The 15,051-nt window shown below is 32.3% G+C and overlaps 1 protein-coding gene and 1 long non-coding RNA gene across 4 annotated transcripts; one reads left to right on the plus strand and one right to left on the minus strand.

Annotated features, from left to right (window-relative positions):
- Positions 1-152: 152 nt before the first annotated feature.
- LOC121130480 (long-chain-fatty-acid--CoA ligase 4) lies at positions 153-2,500 on the minus strand. The gene is made up of 2 exons (XM_071893691.1): positions 1,804-2,500; positions 153-1,749 (listed from the first exon to the last, which is right to left on the minus strand). The coding sequence occupies exons 1-2, from the start codon at positions 1,928-1,930 to the stop codon at positions 197-199; spliced, it is 1,680 nt and encodes a 559-aa protein (XP_071749792.1). The 5' UTR covers positions 1,931-2,500; the 3' UTR covers positions 153-196.
- Positions 2,501-10,255: 7,755 nt separating this feature from the next.
- Positions 10,256-14,721, plus strand: LOC121130498 (uncharacterized). 3 transcript variants are annotated; one of them, XR_011783912.1, is made up of 4 exons: positions 10,256-10,384; positions 10,495-10,647; positions 10,831-11,179; positions 13,563-14,721. It is a non-coding gene; the product is annotated as an uncharacterized lncRNA (long non-coding RNA). The 3 variants fall into 3 exon arrangements; XR_011783909.1 differs by lacking the exon at positions 10,256-10,384 and having other exon boundaries at positions 10,401-10,647; positions 10,828-11,179; XR_011783908.1 differs by lacking the exon at positions 10,256-10,384 and having other exon boundaries at positions 10,421-10,647.
- Positions 14,722-15,051: the final 330 nt, after the last annotated feature.

A 15,051-nucleotide genomic window follows, 5' to 3' on the forward strand; every position in this document is an offset into this window, starting at 1 on the left:
ATGGGCAAATTTTCTTATAATATTCATAAGTTCGCATTAGGTAATTTATGTTTTAAAAAAATGTATTATTTATTTTTTGAAGTGATATGATAAGTTCGTTATGGCTGTGTTTCTTATCGAAACTAAGAAGAAGAGAAGAAATAACACGGGAATAAAAAGATAAAAATAACTTTATTGAAAAGCATTTGATAATCAATTAACAATATATTTTATCAACTTGTATTCTATAATACTCTACAATAGGCCTTCGACGAGTCTTAAACGCAGCCGTAATGAGACCATTATCTGTGGTCCACTCACCAGACACAAATAAAATTTTTGCAGGTACTTCAAATTTAACAAGCCCGTTTTTTAATCCATAGTCGCCGATTTCCTTTGTTACGCTAGAAATAAATGATGGATCCTTGCAGGCATCTTCTTGTGTTAATCCACGTTGATTTACATGAGCTTTGTCGGGTATGGCGATAGCGAATAAATAATCTTTTAGAGGGTCGGCATAGGTACAAATATTTTCTATAAAGGGGCAAGTCTTAAGAATGGATTCTACTTTTCCGTAAGAGATATACTCTCCTCCAGATAATTTAACCAAGTCTTTTTTACGATCCACAAGTTTAAGAACACCATCTGCTTCCATTTGACCAATGTCTCCAGTTTTGAACCATCGGATTCCATCTTCCTCATAAAAATCATCTGCTGTTTTTTCAGGATTTTTGAAATATCCTTGGCAAAGGCTCTCTCCTCCACAATGTATTTCTCCTCTCGGAAACGGTTTATCATTAATTGTGTAACCACCTTCTTCCCAGTTTACTAGTTTAACTTTTACACCAATAAGTGGTGGTCCAACTCGACAGGTAGAAAAATCGTACTCATTAGAGATGGCAGCTGCCCCAGAGAGTTCTGTGAGACCATAAGCCTGAAGAACTGGAACACTCAAGGTAGTTCTTGTAAATAAATGAGTTTCATGGGATATGGGTGCTCCACCATTTAAAAGAAGTCTGACACGTCCACCAAGGAAGTACCGCACCGTACGAAATAATGTTTTATTTAGAAGTGGCGTATCGAATCCTCGATCCTGCCACTTTATTTTGTAGGCAACGAAATAATTAAAAAGTTCCTCCATGGCCCAACCCTTTTTCCTCATGTTATCAATAATACCTTTATAGATTCTTTGTAATAAAAGTGGAACGGCACACATCAATGTGGGCTTGAAAACATTGGCATCCCCCTTACATCCTTTTTTAACTTTACTTCCATTATCTGTAAGGGTTAGAGGAGAGGAATATCCAATTTTCACACCACAATAAAGACATGCCATCTCTGCAACAATTTCCATAATATGAGCTAGAGGTAAGTATGCCAAATACCTATCGGTAGTCGTAAAATCCGTGTAACTTATGACAGACCTTAAGCCCGCAATTGCATCCCCATGATTCACCATGACTCCTTTGGGCCTTCCTGTTGAGCCTGAGGTGTACATTATGATTGCAGTGTCATTGGTACTTGGTATTGATCGATTATACTTTTTCTTGGATCTCCGTTTAAGAAGATCACGATACATAATGAATTGAAAATTATTTTGATAGTTGACGGAGAGATCCGATTTCTTCCCATTCCCAGCTTCAATAACCACCACATATTTGATCAAAGGACATGCTTCAAGAATTCCCTTAAACTTAGGCAAGACTTCATCACTTACTATGACCAGAGGTACCTCCGTTTCATTCAACCCTTCTTCAACTGCATCATTTCCTGTACAAAATAGTTCATTAAACCCTAGATGTATGTTGATTCAAGGTATTTTACCCAAATTTGTGTAGAGAGTGACTAGAGTATAGTTGTTCTTGAAGGCTGCATACATGGAAACAACCCATTCTTGACGAGATTCTGAAAGTATGGCAATCCTGGATCGAGGCTCAATTCCCAAGTCCATTAATCCATCTGCTAAATCACTGGTTTGTCTTCTCAATCCATTGTATGAAATATAGGAATAGTCTCCTAGAAGATATTTCTTAAAAACCTTTCCATCCGGTTGAAGCTCATTTTCCTCTGAGAATATCTCACGTGTACCTAGAACATCTCTCTCTCCATACTTATCTACAACATCCTCAAACGCTTCATACAATGTCTTATATCCTGATTTTACAAATTCTTCATAATCTGTTGATAAGTGTTGGAATTAGAGTAAGATATTTTATACTTTATTTGTTACTTTCTTTTATTAGGTTTATCGTAGATTCCTTCATAAATAATCCTATCCGCTTTTCGCTCCTCCCTGGAATGAACTTTTCTTTTATAAGTTGCTACTCGCCAAGGTTGATAATAAATAGCATAAAAGGGGTAGGAGACAAAATCCAAGAGTTGATTCAAAACGTAAACTACTTTTAAAAGAGTTCTAAGAAGGAACAATTTGAAATCCATGTTCATCTTCAGACTCTTGTAAAAGTACTCTTTCTTTTGTAGATAAATATCAATTTAAGATGAAGGCTTCTGTTTAATGTTTAAAAAGTGATATGATAAATATAGATAAAGAAAAAATTATCAGCTTCGATAGTATATAAGTTATTTGCTTGCCACGTTTGATTAACAAAAACGGGTCTTGAGATGCAAACAATGAGATTCAAAATTTCTTTCATAAGATGGATCTGGAGGTTAAGGACTCATAAGAAATTGCAATACTGAGCACATATTAAACACAAAAATATATGTGGTATATTCGTCAATTGTCTTTAGACTTCCAGAGGCAATCGCAGGGAGTGGGCTATAGGGGTTGTAGTACACCAGCACAAGTAAATAATTTTTGCATTTTACTTTCAATTTTTCAGTCGTTCGGGCAAATTATGCAGCAGAGTCAAAGGTTTAATATTTGAAGAAAAAAAATCCAAAAAATTTAATTTTTGAAACTTTTTTCCAAGAAATTTAATTTTTTCTGATTAGATTTGGATTTTTTTTTTTTTTCCTAAAAATTTAATTTTCTGTAAATAGCTATGGATTTTTGAAATTTTTTCCTGAAAATTTGATATTTGAAATTTAATTTTTTCTTTATAGATTCGGATTTTTGAATTTTTATTCCAAAAAAATTCAAAAATTTATTATTAATTATATTTGGAAATAGGTATGAATTTTTGAAATTTTTTCGCAAGAAATTTGATTTTTGAAATGTTTTTCCTAAAAATTTAATTTTTGAAATGTTTTTCCTATAAAATTAATTTTTGAAATTTTTTTCCAAAAAATTTAATTTTCTGTAAATAGCTATGGATTTTTGAAATTTTTTCCTGAAAATTTAATATTTGAAATTTTTTCCTAAAAATTCAATTTTGTGAATAGCTATATATATTTTTGGTTTTTAAATTTTTTCCTAAATACATAAATTATTTTGGTAAATAGCTATGAATTTTTTCCAAAAAATTAATTTTCTCTAAATAATTATGGAATTTTGAAATAGTTTTCCTAAAAATTCGATATTTGAAATTTTTTAAAAAATTATAATTTGTGAATAGCTGTAGATTTTAGATTTTTAAATCAACTTTTCTAGTTTAACCAAATGAAACTACGCAAGTAGAGGGTATCTGGATTTTTAATAAAAAATGCTGTTATTATAAAATGAATTTAGAAGATTTATACAGATACTTATAGTCGTACAATCACATTCTTAGGTTGGAGGGGGGGGGGCACGGACAATAAGTCCTGCTACACATAATGGGCGAGGGGCTTAGTTATCTTTATATTATTCTTTTAAATCCAAAGTATTCCAATGTAAGACTTAGAGCTCACTCCAGTGTTTGAAAATTATAAATAGAACTGTTTCTTTATTGCATTCATCAACGTTTTTATGAAGGACTACGAAGGATTTTACTGTTTGTCTTTGGTTTATTGGAGGTGTGCATTTGAGGTTTTGTTGACTTTTAAAATTTCTGCTCATGTATAGTAATTTATCTAGGTGACTATATATAATGGTGAGGCAACAAGGATCTTCTAAGACAGTCTGGTTGGCTTTAGCTGACTCAGGTGACTTAGTCACGTCACTCCTACGGCAGTTTAGATAATTTCATTGAAGTGAAGTGCCCTAATTTCGATATGTTTAGCAAAAAATGGCATCATCTTGAATTTTAAAGCGTGTCTATGCCATGATCTGCTGCCCAAATCCAACAGAATGTCCAATATTTTGCATTTCCTCAGAATAATTTGATGTTCCAGCGTCTTTGGATCTTAGTCTACAGGTGAAAAGATCCAATTAATATTAAGAATGCCAAGATTTGTGATAAGGCATTCTACATCCAATGATATTGAGAGGGAATTTCCAGGCTGAGCTTCTTGACTTAAAGACCAGAAAGAAATTAAAAAGTGATGCAGTCCCCTACTCCATATTCCCTTTGCTTCTCCCAGTTCAGATGAACCCAAATCCTTCAGAGATATTCGTAAGGAAACTCGCAAAGGAAAGAGCTTGTGAAACAACTTTTGGAAGCAAGTAAGGTTCAGGAAACCAGTATGGACTCAGCAAAAGATACTAATAATGAAGGGCTCAGGGAAATTTGTAGCCGAATTGAATTGGTCTCTAAGGGGTGCATAATCATCTAATTGAATTATATTCTAACTAGGCGAAAGAAATCATCATATCTTTTGTGAAAACAAGAATTAGAGTAAATAGCCTTAATAAAAAGCTCAAAATGAAGAATGCTAGTGCTATTCTGAGAAAACTTAAACAGATTGGTCAATTATAAATTAATATTTATTATTTATGTAAAAAAAATATGTATACTATAGTTTTTATTTATTCCTATTATTCACCACTCTTATATTATATAATAAAATGGAAATTAGATAATATACATAAAACATATTAATATAAGCTTTTATACAGATAGTTCATTATTATTCATATATACTCTATGGAAATTAATTTAGTCTTTTTAAATAATTAGTTTTTGAAATTGATTTTATTATTCTATAAAGTATCAAGCAAGGATATCGTCAAGTTTCATAATAATCGAAATCAGTATTGCAAAGGATTTACTTTTATAGATATTAATATCATGACCAAAATAAATAAAAAGCACGACGGAACAAAAGTAAAGTATCAACTCACAAAACCTTGCAATTTACAAGATTTTTTTACTCAAATGAACCTCAAAAATAAAAGGAAAAAAAAGGTGTGCAAGACAAGATACGATTATGATTTATGGCCTATATGGGGTATGCAAAGGAATATTAAAAACAAGTTCTAGTTAGTACTGGGAATTGTGACTGATTCAAGTGATTCAGTTCACTAAAAAAGATTCGTTCACTGAATCAGTTCTAAGAAAAAAAATAATTTTCTATTATTTTTCGGAATGATTCAAACTGATATTTAAAAAAACCTGCGTTGAAGAAATATAGCAAAATTTTGAAACATTAAGGTGTAACGCAAAAATTGTAAACTATTAGATATAAATTTATTTAATATATATAAAATATACAAAAAAAATATTGTGGATCATTGATTACTACATTTTGGGTATTCATTCGGATCGAACTGCATTTAATTCAAATTAGTATTAAGTAATACAAGTTGGCTCACTTTAGTTAGAATTAAACAATTTTTTCGTTCAGAGATTATTTCTCCTTTAAAGCATATATCAACATTATTGGATCCAAGAATCAAGAAACATGGGTTTAATTCTTCAGAATTAATTTTGGATACAATCTCAAAAATTGAAGAGGGGGGGAGTGTTCAAACAACTAACACAGAAGAGGATTATGATGAGGAATAAGAGGATTCGTGTCTCTGAAGCACAATCTCCAACGAAACGAGAAAGTTAAAAATATATATATTATTTATCCTCTGAAAATGATAACATCAGTGGTGAATTCGATCAATTCAGCCAGGAATTGGCTGAATTGCACAGTCTTAATCCAGAGCTTTTTGTGGATGACTAAAGGCCGGGAATCCTTTCCTAAACTCTACAAAGTTTTTTAAAAAGTACTCATCCATTCCTGGATCGTCTGTTCCTTCTGAAAGATTATTTTCTTCTGCAGGGCGAATCATAACTCAATCTAGAAATAGATTGAGTGGTGACTTGGGCGAAGTTTTAATAGTATTAAATGGAAACTTAAAAGATTAATATGTTGCCCATAAAAATTAAACTGCCAAAATATATATTTTTAAGATATTAATTATAGTTTTATTTATAATGGAGTAACTTTGAAACGATAATTATTATTTTATTAATTAATTCAATAATTATTATTTTAGTTATAGAGGGGATAGGGAAATTTCAAAGTTTTTTAAATATAATTTTGCAAATGAAGCAGGCACTTGAGTCATTTTGTATGCTTGGTACAATGTTATAAAAAGTTATTGAGTTATTTATATTTGTGTTTATTAAAATAGTCTGGTAAAATAATGAATCAATTCAAATTATTTACTTATATTCTAAAAATCGCAAATATTTTTGTATACAGATAATTTTTTTTTTTTTGAGTAAGACAAATATTACATATTCCCCTTTAATATATAATGGTGCCTTGAATACAATTTTTTTACCTATAGTAAGAAATAAATCATATCGCAATTAAGACTTTTTAAAACTCTCCTTAAGAAAATCATCTGTAACTACGTGTCAAGGAGTAATTAATGAATTGATTATATTCAAGTTCTCATGAAAGATCATGATTCAAAACGATGTCAGCTCTTCCATATTTTGCCTGAAACAGGTTTTGGTTACTAAAGAGACAGATTCAGAGGGTTGAACGTCTTTAGAAATTACTATAAAAAGGAGGATGAGAGCTAGTCGGGACTCATCTACGAACTATTTCAAAAAAACAGGAAAATGGATACAAGTAGGCGAATAGGTGGATTCCACTTGGCAAACGAACGTTTCTCATGCATACTTGAAATAGATTCCCAAATAAAAAGTCGTTCATTCGAATAATTAATTAAATCATATTCCATAATCTGATCAAATCAAATAGTTTTCGTAGCCACGTAAAAATAATAAAATTTACCTTTTATTTATCTTGTTATTGTTGATTTCTTGTCTCTCTTGTATTCCTTCAGACTCAAGGACCGGCTCTTAAACGAAAAAGACTAGACTAACGGTCTGAAGGACCGGTCCTAATATTGGACTGGACCAAATAAATAAGGAACGATACAACACTAGCTACCCTTATAAAATTTCGTCAAATGATTGACTAAATATTTTGCTTTAGTAATTTTTGGTTAAAAAAAAATACAGATATAAAAAAAATGAATTATATAATTATTAGTTATTTGAATCTTGAAAAATATCACTCTTATTTTGGAAACAAGCCAAAAACAGCGCAACATGAACCATTTTGGACACTAATTGGAATAACTTAATTCCATCAATATCTGGGCAATAAAAAATTAAATAAGTAAATAGATAATAGTAAATATAAATGATAATTGCCCCCACGACCTCTTCATTCAAAATTATAATACGTCATAATTCATATGTACGTCATACATAAAAGTTATTGTATTATTATAAAAGTATAAAGTATTGTAGGATCACTTTATGTTTTCTTTCCTCATAATAATACATATATTTGATTGATTTACTGCCCCCAACAATAGCTGACATGAAATGCTGCGACGACAGTGCCCCCCTTAAGCAATCTATAGTTATCTATGGACGGTCAAGGAGTACATAAAAGATACATAGCAGTAGGCATGACTGACTTATTTGGCAAACTAACAACTGATTTCGGACCTTTTTTCGTGTTATTTTTGGAGGAAATGATATTGGAGTTGCATGATACAACGCAATGGGTGATACTTGGCAACGACGTGACAATAATAGTATTTGATCTCTTGTCTACTTTGTAAGTTTGCCTACTTATAAAGATTTTCGATGAAATTGATTACGGAGACTAGGCAGGCCACTCCAGGGCCTTAATCAAGGAATACTGAAACTACTGGAAAGGAAAGATAAATATCCCGCTCACACAATGAGGCTGACTTCCTCTTTTCCTGTAACTACAAAAATGAGAAATGACTAGTATGATTTATAAAAATTATAGTACTAATATATCCGACACACAATTATGTCTCATGATCTTTAATTAATCAATTTCTCAACTTATAATTATATTTATCCTTTTAACTTAATAATTTCATTTTATAACAAGACAAATAAAAACTTAATTTATATTACTTTAGCACCTTTTTTTTACATAAGTATAAAAATAGTTTTTATTTCGTATGTAATAATAAAAATATAATATTGGAAGTACAATAATCTGTTAGGTCGAATGAAGTTAGGCAACGTTTCTATTGTTGTACTAAGGATTGCAAATATTTTATATTATGTAAGCAATGCAAAATTCTTCCCCACAACGTTGAAAAGTTTATCGACTATTTTTATAATATAGGTAGAGAAACAGTGACGAATTACTATTACCTATTAAAAACTATAATAATACCCTCAACTAAAAGTAAAGTGATTCTAAAGTGAAACCTATTTCCCAAAGAGTCATCATGAAAGGATTGTACTGATTAAATAGTAACTCAACAGTTAAGTTTACCACTTGGATGAAGGCAACAACTTCCATCTATTTCCGCGAGACTGACTTGATGATGAGGCTGAGGACATTTTTAAAAGTTTGATTATTTGTAGTTCCCATTTCTGCCGAGTTAAAAATTAAGAAGTTCTTCACAAATGTTGTCAAATCTCTCTTTCTTTGTCTGACTGTCCGTGGAGCCCAGAAAAGCGGCAATGTTGATGGTTCATATCAATCTTATATCTTAGCATGGCCTAAACCATTTGGATAGGTTTTTGGAGTCTTTTATGGGGAATTTGTGAAAGCTCACATCCGGATCCTTAGTAATGCCGTCATAGCCCTGCTTACATCCAGGAGAAGAACACTTATCACCATTAGCAATCAAGAAATAACAAAACAAATTAATTAACTTTTATGAACCAAGTTTTCCTCAGTTATAATTTATAAAACAAAGGAAGAATGTGTCAGCCTCCTCGTGTAGAAAAAAAGTGAGAACGATTTTAAGATGCACTCCCAGTTGTTTCAGTATTCTTTGTCTAACCTTGTATTTCCATTAACCTTGGGTTAGAACATCATGTAATCGGGCTTGCTAGAATTTTCAATTGTAAGCCATCCAATACTTATTTCAATTATTGTCTTTTTTGAATTATTATCATAATTTATTATTGTTTATTAAATATAATACTTAACGAAGACGGTAAAGGCCATTGGAACATGTTTGAGCTGCGTCCAGATTATGATTATCTATCACTGACGATATCAAGGAATGTGGTATCGAATTACTTTTAGTATTACATTATATTATTATACACCAATCTTATAAAAACTGTTTCAATTCTAGAACCCAAGAGATTAATTAAATTTGGGGATGATTCAATCATCAACTTCTGAATATTTCTATAATCAGCAAGGCAGCTCACCATTTCTTGAAATCAATTGGAGAACATAACTACATATTAATCGATATTATGTTATGTTATGCGAATATTTATAATAGTTACATGATTAGTGAAATTGTATGATTTATATGAAACTTGTAGAGAAAATTAAAGGAAAAAATTAGACTGTTAACAAATGTACTTGCCATATTTATTTATTTATGGATAGGAACTCCATCAAAATTTATTAATTTAATGATCAAATCTTATTGATTCATTTAGCAGACTTACTTTTATCTGATGAATTCTTTCTTTTCTAGAATGATTTTGGCTGTTCATTTCATAAGAAAAAAAATACAAACCAATTGTACATATTGTACAAGATATTTGATCTAAAAATTTATGATTATTTTACATTTTGCTGTCATTATCCAGAACAAATGTTCTTCTTTTTTAATTAAAATATTTATAGTAACACAAATACATGTCTTGGATTTTTAAATGTAAATAATGTGTTTCTTATAAAGTATTTACTTGAAAAAAAAAGATGAATTGTAGTCAAGCACATGACATCTGTGGGTCTTTTGAGCCCATCTCTATCCATGGCATCCAAAAATTAATTTAAGATATAATACGTCCCAGTTTCATCGACATAAATAACATCATTTTTTGATGAACAGACCAATTTAATTTTATTTTTATGTTTAACATCTGAAAGAACGTAGTTAGTAACAACGTCATTTCAGCTACTGCAGTTGGCATTAAAGACCTATAGGCATTAAGAACCATTCTTACAGGACTGACAAAATGTGATTTGCCATTTATTTTTGCTAGATTAAACTTGTCTTAACATGTGAGCCTGTAAGAAGAGCGTTGTTAAAAAATCATCTCGTATACTGCGTAATAATAACTAGTACTTTATCATCAAAGCCATGCTATGTGTTAATTACCATGACAATGATGTAGTCATTTCTTTTGCATGAGAATATCGTTTTTTTTTCTTCAATGTATGCATGCAATTTCGAATAATTAACTTTCTCTCCATTAGTAGATTCACTGGAAGACTCCTTCTAGATAAATTAAAATCCCTTATTTATTGATTTGTTTTTGTTTACAGATCATTAGTCCGTGAAGAATTATATCAAGCGTAGTGTTGTGTCAGTCCTTATTTAGGACTGAATACTGGAGTCCCGTCCAGCAGAGTATCGGTCCCGTTGAGTTCAGTCCTGCAAATCAGTCTTAAAACCTATTATCTTCGGCCATTTATGACGTCAGTTAACTTTATTTCTTCTTTTTTTAATCAGTTCTAGTTAGTCTTATGTCCATACATGTAAATCCTGTGTGTTTTTTAACTGGCCCGTTAATTTGTAAATGGTACTTTAAAGCAAGCTTAATAGAAATATCTATTTCAATTAACCTTGGTATAAAGAATGAATTTTATTTTCCTTAGCAGTTGTCATATTCATATTTGGAATTCGTATTGTATATTTGCATCTGTGTATGAAGAAGTAGAAGTTTCTAGATCTTTTGCTTATTCCATCTAATATAATTGATTATTCCGATCCTCTTCTCTCAGTCAACGGATGGACTCCAAGAGAACTCAATAAGAGCCAAATTCACAACTTCTGCAACACACTGAGACCTTCCATCTACTTTCGTGATCCTTCGAAGTGCTAATTAACCGAATAACTCGGAAAAGTCGAGATCCCTTTCGTCCGTCAATGAATTATTCGCTTCACTTCACGTCTTCTCTTCCTCAGTCAATTATATTCTTCCCTTCACCTTGCGTCCCTACGCTTGAGGTACCAAATTTATTTAATTTATTGCTAAAAGGTTGCGAAAGTTGAATTTCAACTATCCTTTGTCGGTGTTTCCAATTTGGGGATAGAAAGAGAAAGTATGACGCGTGGGCCAATTTATACAGGATACCTTAGAATTGGATATAATCTGTCAGTCCTTATTTAAGACTGAAAACTGCGGTCCCGTCCAGTTAAGTTTCGATTCGGTCCAGTTCAGTCCTGTATATCAGTTCTAAAACTGATAAATTTCGGTCCTTGATAACGTCACTCAACTTTTTTGAGAGTCCGGCCGAAGGACAGACAGTCTTAAGGACCGATCCTATGACTAGACTGAACCGAATAAATAAGGACGGATACAATACTAATCATGGGTGCCGTTAGAGTGAGAACATGATCCCTCAGATTTTATGTAACATATAAAATACCATCCATGTTTTACAACTTGTATGTATTAAAAGAATTAAAGGTCCCTCCAGTTAAAAATTTATAACTGCGCCCAATGATAATATATGTGTGCGCGTCTAAAACTGCACACTCTGAAATTTTTAAAAATAGTTAAATAATTCTGTAATTTTTAAAGTGGTCGACGAATTAATTTATTTAACATGAAAGATGAGAGCTTAGACACATGTCTATTCAATATGGGCGCCCTTGTTCTCCACTACCAACTCCAGCATGGACCGGAACTTGCTGCAACTTGGCGATGAAGCTCTGGTCGAGATTGGCTCAGGCATTCTTGAGGGCAGACTTCAGCTGGTCCTTGGACTTGTATTGGACTCCCGACAGCATTCTCTTTAAACGCCCAAACACTGCGAACAATCAGGCGAGTGGCTGGCTTTTTCTTAAGATTGTTGAGAAGAATCTTCGACCTTGCCAGGAGTTTTTCCTTGTCTACAGGCTTGCAGGCTTGACGAGGGATTCTCTTGTAGGCCTTAATGCCAAGATCTTTCTTAACTAGCCGGTCCATGGTCCTTCTGGTGACATTGAACTCCCTGGAGAGTTACCTTACCTCTTTTGTCCTCGACAGACTTTTTCACGGCAGCAACCATTTCGTCCGACCTTTGAGGCCTTGACTTAGATCTTGTGGTCGCCTCAGGAGTCCCTTTGGCTACCACGCTGTAAACGGTGGTGTGGCTGCAGTTGATAACCTTGGCAATTTCAGTGGGAGCTTTTCCCCGCGCGGAAAGTTCCAAAATTGCGACTCGACGTCTCTCCTTATTATCGGTGTTGTTTCACTGTTTTATTTAGATTTTGCTGGAGTTTTGTTTATAACTAGTCAAGACCCTTGCCTCGAAGTAAAAACCGGTTTCAACTCAATGAAATTACGAATATGTGCATGGCGCAAAATTTAAAGGAGTGTTCAGTTTTAGACCCGCACACCTGTATAGTAATGATATGTCGTTCGTATTTTCGCGTCATTTTTTCGTGTAACCTCCTCGTGAGGATGAAAGAGGTAAAAGATTGGCTAAGAGACAGAGGAGAGAAATGCTTCATCAAGTCATGAGAGAAGCTGAAACTAAAGCCAAAGAAGATTCCATTTTTGACAAAACCTAGAGTGTTGAAGTGAAACCTGAAATGGCAACTACCGGCTTCCAGACCGGCAAGGATTTTCAGACTAAGTTGCTGAAAAACAAAATCAAAGTGTTGCAGAACCAGGTGCAATCCATTACATAATCCCTCAATCTGTATAAGAAGGCAAATGTAAGATTCAAGTCAAAGAAGAGTATTAAACAACTCGTGAGAAAAGAACTCATTAAATGGTTCACACCTTCTCAAACAAACAGGCTCATAGCTAAGGACAAATCTAAGACACGGTGGGAAAAGGAAGACATTATTAATGTCCTTGCTTTAAATAGCCTCTCAAGCAGGATTTATAAGTACATAAGGGACAAGAAGTTATTTCCTTTACCGAGTGTGACAACCCTCAAAAGGTGGATTAAAGATTTTGAAACACTTCCTGGAGGACAAAGAGATATCTTAAAAGTTATTGAAAAACAAGTTGAAGTCAGTAAGGAACCAAACTATGAATATGGTGTCCTGTGCTTTGATGAAATGTCTTTATCCAAAGAACTGACTATTTGTCAAAGAAAGGAGCAAATATTTGATATCAAAGTAGAGTCTCTGGTACTCCAATATCTTACTAAATGAAAACAGCAAATTTGTTCATCATTGCAGATTTTTTTAATTATAAAACTTACCTATTTTATCATGATAACAGCCACCATTTTAATATTACTACAACCATTTAAACAATAGAATAAGTTAATAATAAATTTTTTATTGTATTTCCTTATCTTCTCTTCTATTCAACAATTTCCATTTCAATTAGCTCCCTTCGCAAAGCTTTTATTGTATTGAATTATAATATTTTTGTTTCATCATTCAGGTCATTATGGTTCGAGGTTTGATTTCCTCCTGGAAACAAGTGATTTGTTATGATTACGATAGAGCGATCACCAAAGATTTATTGTTCAAAATTATTTCCGAGTTAGAAAAAATAGGAATCAAAATATACGCAATGATTTCTGACATGGGAACGAAAATTAAAGATATTGGAAACAGTTGGGGATAACGGTTGACCTAACTCTGTGGAATTTATGGATCGATTTCGTATACCAGTTATATCCAATTCATCACAATTTGCTGTTTCAACCGTCGTTGTTAAATGTCAATTAGAAACTGCATCATATGACTCCTATTTTGGATCAGATACAAAGTACCCTTGATGAAATTTCTCTGGTAGATGAACCAGAAGAAAATAACTATGATGAAGAGGATATTGACATAGGAAATGATATACAATTGCTGCTTGAAGAAGGTGAAATGATAGCTGAAGACCCTAATACTTATGAGTATGAAAATTGTAACCATGAAGATATAAGGACATTGAGGATATTTTAGAAGATGAGGTTAACAAAATCAAAGATGATGAACTACTGGATCCATCAAAGGAATGTGAAAAAGAAGAATTCACTTATATCACTGTTTATTTTTGGCAAATAAACTTTATGAAGAATTTCCAAGGTTCGGTACAAAGACAAAATACTTAGATTCTGATCAACTCGTACAAGCAAGTCCATGGATTGTTTCTAGATCTCAAGGAGGTCTCATGCAGCCCTCAGGATAATTCTTGGAATTTTGTAAAGAAATGGAAAGTTACTTTTTAAAATTTCATAATCCTAGAGTTGACTGTGATCCTTTTGTAATAAAAAGACTGACTGACTTATTGTCTACAAAATACCCCCACCAAAATGTCAAAATCATTAAGAAATTTGTCAGAATAAGAAAATTTCATCGTATAAAGTACTTAAACTTTCTCAAAAAACTAAAGACTGCAAGATTAAAACAAGAAACACAAGGAAATTTCCTCATTACTAACTCATACTCATATATCATTAAATTAACTCTCCTCTCAGCACATAACTAAATCTGACAATTTATTTATTGTATGTAATTGTCCATACTATTATACCATTATATGTCAACTATTTTGTTGTAACTCTCATGTTTTTAATAAAGTAATGCACAGTGTTAAACCTATAAAATTGAATTCTTTTGCCCTCATTATTTGATTTTCAATTGTGAACGTACGTAAGTTTGTTTTATTTTTTAGAAATATGCGTATTATATAAAATGATCGAAATTTGCCGTTTCGATGACGTCACAAAACAATTTTTTCCTTTTTGCGTTTTAAACGCTACGAGAAGAGGATGAGCAATCATTATTATATATTATCATTGAACTGCGCCCTAGATTGTATGTCGTATGCTATACAGGTAGTGTTGGATCGGTCTAAAAAACTAAAAGGACTGCATTTCTATCAGTCCGGTCTTAATAAAATTTATCAGTCTTAAGACCGGTCATATTGTAGATTA

The sequence above is a fragment of the Lepeophtheirus salmonis genome, chromosome 1, assembly GCF_016086655.4.
Source record: "Lepeophtheirus salmonis chromosome 1, UVic_Lsal_1.4, whole genome shotgun sequence".
NCBI classification, from domain to species: Eukaryota; Metazoa; Arthropoda; class Copepoda; order Siphonostomatoida; family Caligidae; genus Lepeophtheirus; species Lepeophtheirus salmonis.

Coding starts and splice junctions, on each gene's coding strand:
- LOC121130480 (XM_071893691.1), bottom strand. CDS start 1,930: ATGGACTTGGGAATTGAGCCTCGATCCAGGATTGCCATACTTTCAGAA. Junction 1,750..1,803: donor CACTCTCTACACAAATTTGG/GTAAAATACCTT, acceptor TATTTTGTACAG/GAAATGATGCAGTTGAAGAA.